This window comes from Osmerus eperlanus, chromosome 1, assembly GCF_963692335.1.
Source record: "Osmerus eperlanus chromosome 1, fOsmEpe2.1, whole genome shotgun sequence".
NCBI classification, from domain to species: domain Eukaryota; kingdom Metazoa; phylum Chordata; class Actinopteri; order Osmeriformes; family Osmeridae; genus Osmerus; species Osmerus eperlanus.
Window position 1 is genome coordinate 14,316,546 of NC_085018.1, and position 12,825 is coordinate 14,329,370.

The 12,825-nt window shown below is 50.2% G+C and overlaps 1 protein-coding gene across 1 annotated transcript in view; it reads right to left on the reverse strand.

The window, feature by feature from the left end:
• ephb2b (eph receptor B2b) overlaps positions 1-12,825 on the reverse strand; it is a 109,315-nt gene that overhangs the window by 53,444 nt on the left and 43,046 nt on the right. Inside the window, exon 2 of the mRNA XM_062456282.1 lies at positions 8,881-8,960. Within this exon, the coding sequence (XP_062312266.1) occupies positions 8,881-8,960 (80 nt within the window). The remainder of the gene's footprint in view (positions 1-8,880; positions 8,961-12,825) is intronic.

The window sequence follows — 12,825 nt, forward strand, 5'->3', positions numbered from 1 at the left end:
GCCTCCTGACCAGGGAGCGTGTGAGGATGACCTTGACCTGGTCCTGCGGAGGCTTGTCCTGAGCCCCAGAGTATCTTCCCACCCTCAGCACTCAACGCTGCACCCGCCTCCCCCCTCGCGCCCCCCCCCCCTCCCCCCCAGTCCCCCCCCCCCCCCAATTCCCCCAGGATCCTCCACCACCCGCCCCCCACCCCCGTCACTCTTCATTTCACAACTGACATAATTTCCCAAATTAGTGCCCACTTAACGAGGGCTGCGACAGCGAAAGTGACGGGCGGGGAGGAGAAAGTCACTCCCCCTGTTTCAGAACCTGCGTTCTATCACACACTCTTTGACTAATTAGAATGTCTTTTGTTCCGTATTCCCATGTCCCATGTCCTCCTCACACCCCTTGACAGCTCCACATTAAGTCTAAATGTTTCCGTTGGTTTACAGATTTCCTCTTCCGTGCACGGAGGAGGGAGACACGACCAGACCAGTAACCACAGACTACCGTCTTGAAGAAAACAACATTCGTATTTAGTCATGGCCGCTTATCTAAGCGTAAAGCGTCCAAACCTGCCGTTTTGAAAAAGCAACTCGAGCCACTCTGCTGTTGTAACGGAGGTCAACCGGGTCCACAGGGTCTGGTACATTCTGTCACATATGGTTGAGCGGTGTTCTTTGGTGTGGCGGGGGTGGGAGTGGTGGTGGTGGGGGGGGGGGGGGGTCGCAGCCATCAATGGACACAGTCAAGCGGGGTCGTGAGCAGTCGTGAGACCCCCCTCCCAACCCCCCACCCCCTCCCCCCCGTCAGAGACAGACTCCATTCAGAGAGCGGTGAGGTGGCTCGTCGGAGGATGGACGATTAAACAGGGAGGGACGGAGTGTGACGTCCTCTTGTTCGCCCGCCCCGAGGGTCGCACCGTCAGACTTCAATGAGTGAGTGAACTGGGCGAGGGGGGGGGGGACAGGACAGAGGGGGGGGAGGGGTAGCTTGCTAGCTGCTCGAGAAAAGCAAAGAGTAGAGGGATAGAGAGGTGGGGGGAGTGGTGATGGTAGAAAGAGTGAGAGGCTGGAGCGAAAGCCGAGGGAGAGAGTGAGAGAGGGAGAGAGGGAGGGAGGGCTGCTAAAAAAGACCCCAAACAAATGTGTTTTGATGGAGGGCCCCTTTTTGTCCTGTCACTGCTTCTCCGGGCGGCTTTCATCAGAGCCAGTGGAGGGAAGCAAATAGAGCCTAATAAGAGGCCCGGCGATCAAGCGGCAAGTGTGAAATGAGAAGAAACGTCTTCATCTTCACAGTTTCCCCCTCGGGCCCGTCAGGGGAGTGCGACCGCGGGGTGGTCATGTGTCCTGAGCGGAGGGGAAGGTGTTGGAGGTGGTTGGAGGGGTGTTGGAGGGGAGGTTTTAGGGCTAAGAGGGGAGGGAGTGAAGGGAAAAGAAGGGTGGTTGTGAAGCAGAATGAAGGGAGGAGTAAGTAAAGCACTACTGGGAACTACAACACAAGCTTTATCCTGTTTTGGTTCGTTTCCCTCTCCAGTTGCTGCCGTCAGTCTATTGGCTGTGGCTGGCAAAGTCCACTCTGATTGGCCCGTGGGGCAGGTTATGGAGTGCTGGCGGACAAGTAAGCGTTTGAGCAGGGACCGTGATGTGTGCTCCGCGATCAAAGGCCCCGGGCTGAGCTGAGAGTGTTCGCTGCTCCCAGGCCATCAAAGACCTCCAGTGGAAACAACTTCAATATTGTTCACAGTTCCCCGTTCCAGTCTCTGCCGTAAATCGCTCCGCTGTTCTGTGCCGAGGGGAACGGGAAAATAGCAATCGCAAGATCAAAGGGGGAGGGAGGGGAGGAATAGGGGAGGGGTATTTTGAGGCACGCTGCTGCCAGTTTCCCCCCCACCCCGCCCCCAGTCCCACCCAAACCCACGTTTTGCCGAGTCTCCAGACAGGAAGAACCGACAGACTGAAAAAGAGAGGACCTGGACAGCTCACCAACACATAATACACACACACACACATACAAAAATACACACAGCAGACACACACACGCACATTTGGTCTCGGCCCAGGCTCAAGTGGGGTGAGGCTCTGGCTCCGACGAGACCCACTCGGGGCGATGTGTCATCGGCCCTGTAGCGCTGGGAGGCTGGAACCCAAACACAGCGGACACCGGCGCTACCCAGGGCGGCGCCTCAGAGAGCAGGCTAACAGCTACGGCCTTGAGGGTCCTGCCCAAACGTAAAGCCAGCCGTGTCGGAGCCAGCCGGTGTGGAGAACACAGCAGCCTGTCCTGCCTCACTGACTGACTGGGAACAGAAGGCCCGGGGGGAGATCGTCGGCGGCCATCTTCTAACTGCAGCTAAAAGGAGCTTAAACTCTACTTAGTCTAACGCTCGGCTCAGAATTCTCAGGGTGCATGCTGTGAATTGGGGAATGCGGGCAGCGTACGGTATTGGCTGTGTGTTTCCGTGGGCATGTCTGTACAGTGGGGGGATGTTTTGGAGCAGGGCTACGGCGTGCGCCGTGCCAGAAGTGAAGCCGTCTGGGGAGGAGTGAGCTGCTGCAGCCTAGTGATGATGTCTGGGAACGAGACCCCATCAATACCTTTCCTGCCTGGGAGACAGAGAGGGAGGGAGGGATTGAGGGAGGAAGGGGGGTTAAGGGAGATAGATTGAAAGAGATGGAGAGAGGGAGGGAGGGGGGGAGATAGATAGAAATGGAGAGAGAGGGGGGGAGAGAGAGAGGGAGATCAATAGAAAAGAAAGAACGAAGGGAAGAGAGAGAAAAGGGAGATACTTTTTTTTTGGGGGGGGGGGTTTAATGTTCAACTCAATGTTTGCTAAACATTCTTCCTCCTCTCCTAACTTACTATCGTTGTTATCGTTCGCATTTTACTGTTGTTTTGACAGTATTTACAAATGCACTTCATGCCACTAAAGCCTTTGCTGAACTGGCAGGAGAGAGTAAGGGAGAGAGACAAAGAGAATGAAAGGGAAGGTGAAAGTTTAGCTGACCTGTGACACCTATAAGTCTCCCTGGCACTGTGTCTGTGCTCTGTCAGTAGAGTGGAGCAGAGCGCTCAGTCTCAGCTGAAACATCGAGTGTAGTTTCCAGCACCAGACCCCAAACTACTCCCCAAAGACTGCTCTCTGCTCCAGCACGCTCACCAATCACACGGAGAAAATACCTCTGGAGTCACTGAACTGGACAAGTGAGCTCATCCATTTAAGGAGTCTTAAATGTGTTCCCTGTGAGACTGAGATTTGCCCCTAAAGTCGGATTAAAACCGTTGCATTTTGACCCTGCTTGAGCTGGGTTTCTCGTCTCACGTCGTCTCTGGTGCGTGTCCATCAATCATCGGCTGAGATACCAGAGCACCCACGGAGTGCTGGTCATTCCTGATCTACCTCTCTGGGAACAGAAAATAAACACCCCGTTCAGGAAGCAGGGTGGACTCTGGGAACCCCTCACGGCCCTGACGCCCAATCAGCAGCCGGCGTGGGAGATCTGTCAGAGCTGGGCGAGAGACGCCCGCCCTCACTCTGTGTTGCGTTAGAGATAACCAAGCTGGGCGAGAGATACCCGCCCTCACTCTGGGCTGAGTAAGAGAGAGGCCAGCTGGGCGAGAGACCCAGAGAGAGAGCTGGGTGAGAGATGCACATACATATAAGTAGAACTGTCTGCTGCCGTCAATGTCAATTATCATTGCCTAGCCTTAATGTACAACATGTGAAGTAAGACAAACAATCTACCTATTGCTTCCCCGATCCCAATCTTCCTGCATGCTTCATATATGAAGAGTTGGTTTACATATTTCCTCAGGAGGAAATGAAATACAGTATTATATGCCATCGCGACGCTGTCGTCTTGGAGTTCACGTGAAAATGGACGTACACGGAGGAGGTCTGCAAAGGGCTAAGCGATAGTTTTGCAGTCCTGGTTTCAATTGGAATCGTTGGTTTATGTTATTCCATTTCGAAGTGGTTTGAGTCTTAGCTGAGTTCCATGCTTCAAGTTGGTTAAAGAGTGAGAGGGCTTTGGTGAAGCTGTCAAACACATCTCTGTCCCTGTTTACAGGGATATATTAAGTTAGATCTGTGTTTTGAGTCTAGGAGTCACAAAATGTAGTATGTTCTTATTAGGGACGACACTGACATTTACACAAACCAACATAACACCTAAATACGGATGTGTTTGACTATTAATTGACACCCTTTAGTCTAAAGGAGACACCACTGTTCTCAATTTGAAAGATTCCCTTTTCATTGTACCTTTTTACTCTCCAGTTCAAAAATATCAACCTGTTTCCTTCCCGCTTCCTTGTGCTGCAAATGCGAGTTGCCAAATAAACATGTTACGCACGTTCATTCAATAAGTATTTATTGCCTCGTTAATACCACCACTTTTATAGCACACAAAGCTAGTTTTCTGTTTTGTCATGAGTTTGAAATCCCTTTGAAGTTACCAACCAAGGCAGCGGCGTCTCATCCTGTCGGAGGCATGAGCAGACGGAATGGCGGGTTTTGAAAGGTCAGCTGTTGTTACCTTGGAAGGAAGGGCATGGCGTTCACGCAAAATTGTTTCGGGCAGCTCTTCTATCTTTTGGTCGTTGTTCATTTAGCGGTTATATTCGTAGTCATCAATACTATGTACTTGCGTTTGTACAGACATGTATCATGGGAAATGTTTTTCCGGATGTGTTTTCCTGCACCTCCCCCCTCCTAACCTGGGGAGATGGTTTTTCCCCAGGTAGGCTAGGCAGGCCACAGGGTATGAAAGCCTAATTACGGCTTGTAAATGGGGGGGGCATGACAGCTTGATATGGAGCTGATAAGAACACAGACTTTGACTCTAATTACATTGTATATGATTTGGGGTTAGTTTGTTTGTGAGTTATCGGGATTTTTGTGGGAATTCCTCCTTTGTTCATTTCTTTACTCAGAGAAAATAAAAATAAAAAACATTTTTGGTGACAACACTGGCATTGGCATACCTTCCTGCCCCCTTACACTCCAACAAAGGAGTTCCCTGTTCCTTAAGTGCTGACTGCAACAACAACACACTTTCCAGTAACCATGTTGGCCTGTCTCTGCTGAATGAGGATCAACACTCATCTACATAGCTCAAGGACATTCCTGTAACACATTAGCACTCTGTTATTCATCCCTACATTGGTAACACTTTATTCTAACTACACAATATGACGCATTTGTAAATAATTAGTTGATACTTCAAAATGTATAAAACATAATGTATACATTCTTAAAAAAAATTAATACTTCCTATAGGGATGGGAAACACATGTTCTATTCAGTTAACTAACACCTTAAATCATTTGGACCTGTGTTTAAAGATCCATAACATAGTGTTTATATTTAAATATATGTATAGTTCAGTAGTGTTTGCAGTCTAACAGATACTTTAGTTCTCTATGGAAGGCCCTCTATGTCCGTTGATTCATGGGTCTTTATGTAACCTTCCAAGAAGTTCCCTGTTGTGTTCTTACTATCGTGAATTTGTCGTGTCTCCTGACAGCAGCAGCTGAGAGTGTGTCTGTGTGTGTGTGTGTGTGTGCGGGGGTCAGAGTCTTTCTGACCCTGTGTCATCAATCCTCCGCATCCCACTTAGGAGAGACCACTGACCACTTAACCCCTCTCAGAACAACCCCCCCCCCCCCCACACACACACACAAAAATATAAAAAATGAAACCCCATGTCTGTCATGGGGTAGTAGAGGAGGTTTGGACACCAGCTTTCTGACAGGCTGACGCTGCCTAGACCTGCAACCCGAAAACTCCTCCTGGGCCCCATGGTCTAACAACAGAGACTGAAGATTTAAGAATGGAAGACCAGGGTTCAATCCCCCACCCTGTGGATTGGAACAGAACAGCTGCTCTGTTCGAACACCATCCGCATCACTATGAAAGCCTGAGGTGACTGTGGTACATTAGTTGGGTAAACATAACGAGGAGGATCTGAAAAATAACACCTTTTTTTTTGTTTTTTACTCTGAGCCCGACTGGGGGCCTTGGGGAGAACAAGATGTTGTTAGTCTCAGCCTCACTCCTGTTGTGGGGGAGTGAGTGTTGGAAGAGACTAGCGATAAGATGAGAGCAGACACCTGGCCGAGCGGGTCATGAAAGCTGATTTACGCTCATCTCTCTCTCTCTTTAATGGTACGTTTCACAGAGATCACTTTCCCCACCAGGAATGTGAGCGCTGGCACTTCATCACCGAAAGACAAACACCTACAACATACCGTCCAATCACTTCAAAGCCAACGGACGACTCGTTATTCACCGATAATCTCGGCGAACTTGGGAGAACTCAACCCAGTGTGAAGGGGTGATGAAACCACGTGCTAGTTGTGTCTTAGTTGCTCGCTAGTCTCTCGTGTTACGGGTGAGGATATGTTTCATGAAGCTGCAGAGGGCCGTGAAGGCCAACTGGAGGAGTGGCGCTGTGTTGAGTGCTGCTGATCCCCCCTGTAAGCTCCCGCTGCCCACGCATGTGTGTGGAAGACAATAGCTACTGTAAAGCACCTCTCGCTGCTTCACACAGAGATATCGGTTAGCACAGCTGTCGTGTTGCCGGGATCCTACGAGAGTGTGTGTGTGTGTGTGAGAGAGAGAGAGAGAGAGAGAGAGAGAGAGAGAGAGAGAGAGAGAGAGAGAGAGAGAGAGAGAGAGAGAGAGAGAGAGAGAGAGAGAGAGAGAGAGAGTGAGAGAGAGAGAGAGAGAGAGAGAGAGAGAGAGAGAGAGAGTGTTTGTGTGTGTGTGTGAAAGAGAGACAGTGTGTGTGTTTGTGTGTGTGTGTGAGAGAGAAAGAGAGAGAGAGAGTGTGTTTGTGCGTGTGTTTGTGTGTGATGCGTGCATGTGCATACGTGTGCATGTGTGCCTGGGAGCTGTTCTCCCCCCGTCTACACGCTGCCGAACACAGACAGGCTGTAGTGTGTGTATGAGTGGTACTAGCAGGTAGTCCTGACACAGACAGGCTGTAGTGTGTGATAGTGGTACTAGCAGGTAGTACTGACACAGACAGCAACCATCCAGGAAACACATTGCCAAGACTGAGACACTGCAGCCCATTGTCTGGTTCAGACACACATGAAGCAGGGTGGTGCTCAAAAGCGCTGAGACACAAGGGGGAGGGAGGGGGGGGGGGGACTGTCTGATTGAGTGAGCTTCTCACTAAGAAACTTCATCTGAGTTTGAGGTTGCGTGTGTCTGACACAAGGATATCCAGAACCCTCGGAGCAAACGAGAACACGTCTGCACTTTGATGTCCCGCTGCCTCATCCTTCCAGGTTGAGGATGAATGACGAGCGCAGGTTTAATCAGACGACGTCTCGCAAGCGTTGATTTTCCAGACGGAAGTTTGCGCTTATTATTCATAGCAATAATGGAGCGCAGGCTTTAGCGATTGTTTTTGCTAAACCTCACATTTGCAGAGATGAAAGTAGGGCGCGATGCAAACTGCCTGTAATGTTCTGCCTCTGGTTAGGGAGGGGGACGACGACTTACTGTGTTTATATTGAATCCAGAGATGGAGATGGAGAGAGAGAGAGGGGAGGGAGAGAGAGGAGAAGGGGAGAGAGAGAGAGAGAGAGAGAGAGAGAGAGAGAGAGAGAGAGAGAGAGAGAGAGAGAGAGAGAGAGAGAGAGAGAGAGAGAGGAGAGAGAGAGAGAGAGAGAGAGAATGAGAAGGAAAGAGGGGGGGGAGCAGGGCAGAGACAGACAGAAAGAGGAAGAGAGAGACGGACGAGAGTAGGAAGGCAAGACACGGAGGAAAGGGGAGGAAGGGAAGGCAGCAGGGTCTTTGTTCTGCCCTGCTTCTGGGGAGAACTAGCGGAGAGCAGGCCGTGTGCTGCCTGCAGCTGCACCAGTGGTCTGAAGAACACTGTTTATCCTAGCTTTGATTCATCCTGCTCTTCCCATCCCCTTCCCTTCTAAAGGACACAGCGTGATAGACTCTAATTCAAACCAGCGCAGATAAAAACCAACAGAAGCACTAAATAATTTGATAAATCAGGGAGTGGTTTACTAAAATGCAAGAGCTAATACTTGTACAACATAGTTCCTGTGTTTCTGAAGAGCTGGGATCTTGTGGTGGAGGCGTAGGGGAGAGCGAGGGATTGGGGGAGTGAGAGGGAGAGGAAGAGACGGGGAAAGAGGCGGGGACGGGAGAGAGCAGGGAGAGGATGTAGGGGAGAGGAGAGAAGAGAGGAGGGGAGATAAAGAGAGAGTGTGAAGGAGTGAAGAAACAGGGAGAGGAGAAAAGAAGAGGAGAGGGGCGAAGGGAGGCGAGGGGTGGGGCGAGGGTGGTGAAGGCGGGGGGGGGGGGGGGGGGGGGCGAGAGGGGGGGAGGAACACGTCTGGGATCCTGGTAGCGACAGGGCCCGGGGGAGTCGAGATGGAAGCCATGCCTTGGCAGAGCGTCTGGAAACACTGTGCATCAAACGCCGCAGCAGCCTCTATAAACACGTAGCTCCACGCCTCCCTCCCGAACACTGGTATTTACCAGTGAAGGAATGACGTTGGTGGTGCTGTTAGGTGTGGTGAGGCAGGGCCAACCAGGGTCAGCCTGGAGAAGATGGAGACTGTTAACTTGAGGGAAACCAATAGCAAGCTAGCGAGCCAGCCGCCTGTAAATATAAACGCTTGAAAGCCTGCTGGAGCGGAGATCAACTGTGTGAATCTCTTCAGAGCAGAAGCGGTGGTCGATACCTAACGGCTCTAACTAACCACAGTGTGCACCGAGCGTGACGCAAGAGAAGTTTTTAAAAGCTCACTGCAGTATTGACTTCCATGTTGAGCCAATAACCTTCTCATATATTTTTCAAACTGTCATGTGGTGTGTCTGTGTGTTTGTGTGTCTGCGTGCGTGTGTGTGTGAGGAGACTTACGCTGTTTTCACTGGTGCCCGACACAGGGTAGACTGTCCAGCCTAGCTCTGCTGTGGCGGTGGTGGAGTCCATCAGGGTCTCTGAGGAAAGGAGAGAGAGGAGGGGGTCAACACAAAACCAATCCATTCAAAAAAAGAATTGATACAGTATATGATGTCAACGGCATGCAATAGGTTAAATGTCATTATTGTCAACTATTCGTTGTTTACTTGGCATTGTTTAGGTTGCTGTGCTGTATTAAATTGTACTGTCCTGTATTGTATTTTAGGCCCCTGCAGTCTACTGTACTGTACCATTCAGTTCTGTACTGTACTATACTGCAGTCTACTGTTCTGTACTGTATGGTGGTGTGGGTATAGCTCAGAAGTGGATAAAAGCTTTGGCTAAATTAATCAATTCAGAGATTATTCCCGTAGCTGTAGCCCAGGCGTGGAGGACAGTTAGAACAGAACAGGGAGCAACCTGAGGCCATCGCCAGGGTCATACTGTTCCACTCAGCCTGCTACTGTACTCATGTACTAACTGTACTGACTATGAACACGAGGGTCGTGTCCCACAGCAACACAGAGACAGACACTTAGCTGAGCCCTGAGGGAAGGCAAGGGGGAGGCCACATCTCCTGGGTGTCGCCAGGGGAGGTGGGGAGGCATGGGGGATTCATGGGAGAGAAAGGGGAGGGGGGCATCGGAGAGCGGGATTGGGGAGAGAGGGATTGGGTAAGAGCGAGAGAGAGAGGTTGAGGGAAGGGGAGGGAGAGAGGAGAGAGGAGGGGCGGGAAGGCGAGGGGGAAAGAGGGTAAGGTGTGTGTGAGTGTGTGTGTGTGGAGGGGTGTGTAGAGGGGGGCGGGTGCAGGGCAGGCTGGCCACTCTATCCGGCTGGCAGGATTAGCCAGTGGAAAACAACACCTCTGGTAATTGGGGTCACGTAGAATGTGTCTCCTGGTTGTCATGAGGTCTTCAGAGAGCAAAATGACATTCCACACCTCAGCAAGGGCTGTCTGTCATAACTGTGTGTGTGTGTGTGTCTTTCTGGACATTTTTTCCATCTTTCTCTCTCTTTCTCTCTCCTTTCCTTTCTCTCACTCTCTCTCTACTTCTCTCTCCCCTCTCCCTTTCTCTCTCTCCCCGATCTGCAAGCCTAATTGATTCCCCCTGCTAGTTAGCTGTGCTCCAAAGTGGAGGTGGAGCAGATGGAGGGATCATTCATCAGGTGACACAGCTGCTAGTTGGGGTCAGCTGACTGCCTGGGCGACCACAAAGACGTTTCTGATATCACCCCAGATACACATAAAGAAACACACTGAGAACCAGTACAGTACTGTTCTACTACTGAGAATACAGTACAGTACAGTCCACTTCCACTACTGAGAACCAGTACAGTACCACTACTGACCAAACAGCTACAGAGACGAAGAGAGATAGATGGAGAGAGAGAGAGACAGAGAGATATTGAAAATGAGAGAAAGAGAACTTTCTAGTCCTCCACTACTTGACCCCACATGACCCCAGATCTCCTCTGAATTATATATTTTTTTCCAGCTGAGGAAACCTAGAAAAATACTTAGATATTTGTTAAATCACACTCCACATGCTCCAATTTATTTTAGGAACGAACACCAAATCACAGACACAAACCAGTACATAATAACATATTTCACATCCCATTCACTTATCACAAAACCCAAATGGTATAATTAGGCAGATGAGACTGCATCCTAGCTGCCATTGATAACCCAGCGTGGCTCCAAGCTGAGCAGTGCACAGTCTACACGCGTGTGAGGCAGGGAGACGGCAATTATCCCCTGTAACGATAACGATAATTAGCTGAGGAGGAAAGTGAGAATAATGAAGGCCCTCGGTGGGTGTTTGAGAGAGGTTGCTGCTACAGCGCAGTGAGTCAACTCCCCCATGAATGTCAAATACACACACACAGACACACACAGAAAACCATCGCCCCAATTGATCTGCTCTCTCTCTCCCTTTCTCTATCTTTCTCCCTCTCTCTTTCTCTATCTTTCTCTCTCTCTCTTTCTCTCTCTTTCTCAGTCTCCCTCCCGCTCTATCTTTCTCCTTCCTTCCTTCCCTCTCTCTCTCTCTCTCTCTCTCTCTCTCTCTCTCTCTCTCTCTCTCTCTCTCTCTCTCTCTCTAACACACACACACACACAAACACACCCATGCAGGACAAGTGGTTTCTTCCCCTGAAAGAAGGATCACCTTCCAGCCTTCTGCTGACTCGTCCCGAGAGCAGGGAGCCACAGGGATCCATTAGCCCCAGAACAAGCCCGCCCAGCCCTCCTTCTCGCCCGTTTTCCCCACCCACCCCTCACACTCTGGTACCCAGCACCCACAGATATGCCACCTATCAAGAAAAAAAGGGAGAGGAGGAGACCGTGAAAGACAGAAGGAGAAAGAGAGAGCAAGAACGGGGCGGTAGAGAGAGAGAGAAAAGGAAGGAGGGATCTGGAGAGAGAGGGTCTGACAACCGTTTCCTCACAAGTCCCTGCTAGAGGTCAGGGGTCAAACGGGGCCTGTATAGGAGCGGGTGGGAAGTTGCGAGAGCTTCAGCTTGTCAACACTTCACTCGGCTTCAGGGTGAATGAATATGCAATGAGACCTGGCAGACTAGGGAATACTTACAGAGCTGAGAGAAAGGGAGAGAGAGAGGAAAGAGAGAGAGAGAGAGGGAGAGAGAGAGAGAGAGAGAGAGAGAGAGAGAGAGAGAGAGAGAGAGAGAGAGAGAGAGAGAGAGAGAGAGAGAGAGAGAGAAAAGACAGAGACACCTAGAGAGGAAAAGAGAGGAAGAAAGAGAGAAACAGAAGATTTTGATGTGACGGGATGAGAGGAGGAGGAAGGCATGGAGAGGGAGCGGAGGTGGCGGGGTGAGGGTGGGGGGTCAGCAGTGCACTGACAGCCCCTAGTCGTCTCTGAGAGGAGAGAAGGTAGATGTCGCAACATATTAATGTGAAGGTTAGACAGAGCAGCTGTTCACAAGGCCGGATACAGGATGGGCTCCGGGACTCATACCCACACTAATTGACAGAGCAAGGACCTGCTAGGCATGGGATTAATGCTCTGGAAAGAGACTGGTCAGCAGCCCTCACACACACACACACACAGACACACATACATACACACAGCCAGAGATACACGCAACCACTAAGCCACACACAAATACTGTTCATACCCACACGCACGCACACACACAAACAGACACACACTGCCACTAAGCCACGCACAACACATACTGCCCATAGTCACGCATGCAAACAGCGAGAATCACCTAGGGAAACTATTTCTAAGAGTGACAGGAAGTTATTTGTGGAGATGTGTGATCCACTTGTGAGACATGTTTCGTTGGGCATTAAACACAGACGTTAGAATGTCTAAGCAAAAACCAAGTGACGTAACCAACAGCTTCCTTTTTAAAAGACAATAAGAGAGAGGCTATGTTTAAACATAGTCAGTGTGATAGTCAGTTTAAACATAGTCAGTTTAAACATGGCTAAAAGTGTTCTGGAAAACCCCTTCAAATGAGTGCTTAAGGGTTTAGCCTGTAAACATGGTTTTAGTTTGGTTGCAACGTCCACTAAGGAGTTTCAAAATGCTTCTGGCAGCAGTGTCAGCACAAGAAGTGTTTGTTAGAAGGTTCTAGAAATGTGTTTCCTTGCATCACCACGGGCAGCGCCAAGCGCCGGCTGGAGTGATATAAAGCTCACCGCCACTGGACTGAGGATCAGTGGAAATGCATTCTCCAGAGTGATAATGACTCTACGCCATCTGTCAAGATGATTCCGTGGCTGAGAACGAGGATTCTGTGCTTCACACTTTGTGGGAACAGTCGGGGAAAGGTCCTTTCTTGTTTCAGAATGATGAAACCCCCTGTGCTCTCTGGGATATTATTTGTGGAGATGTGGGATGAGGTTGGAATGACAGGTCTGTACAGGAC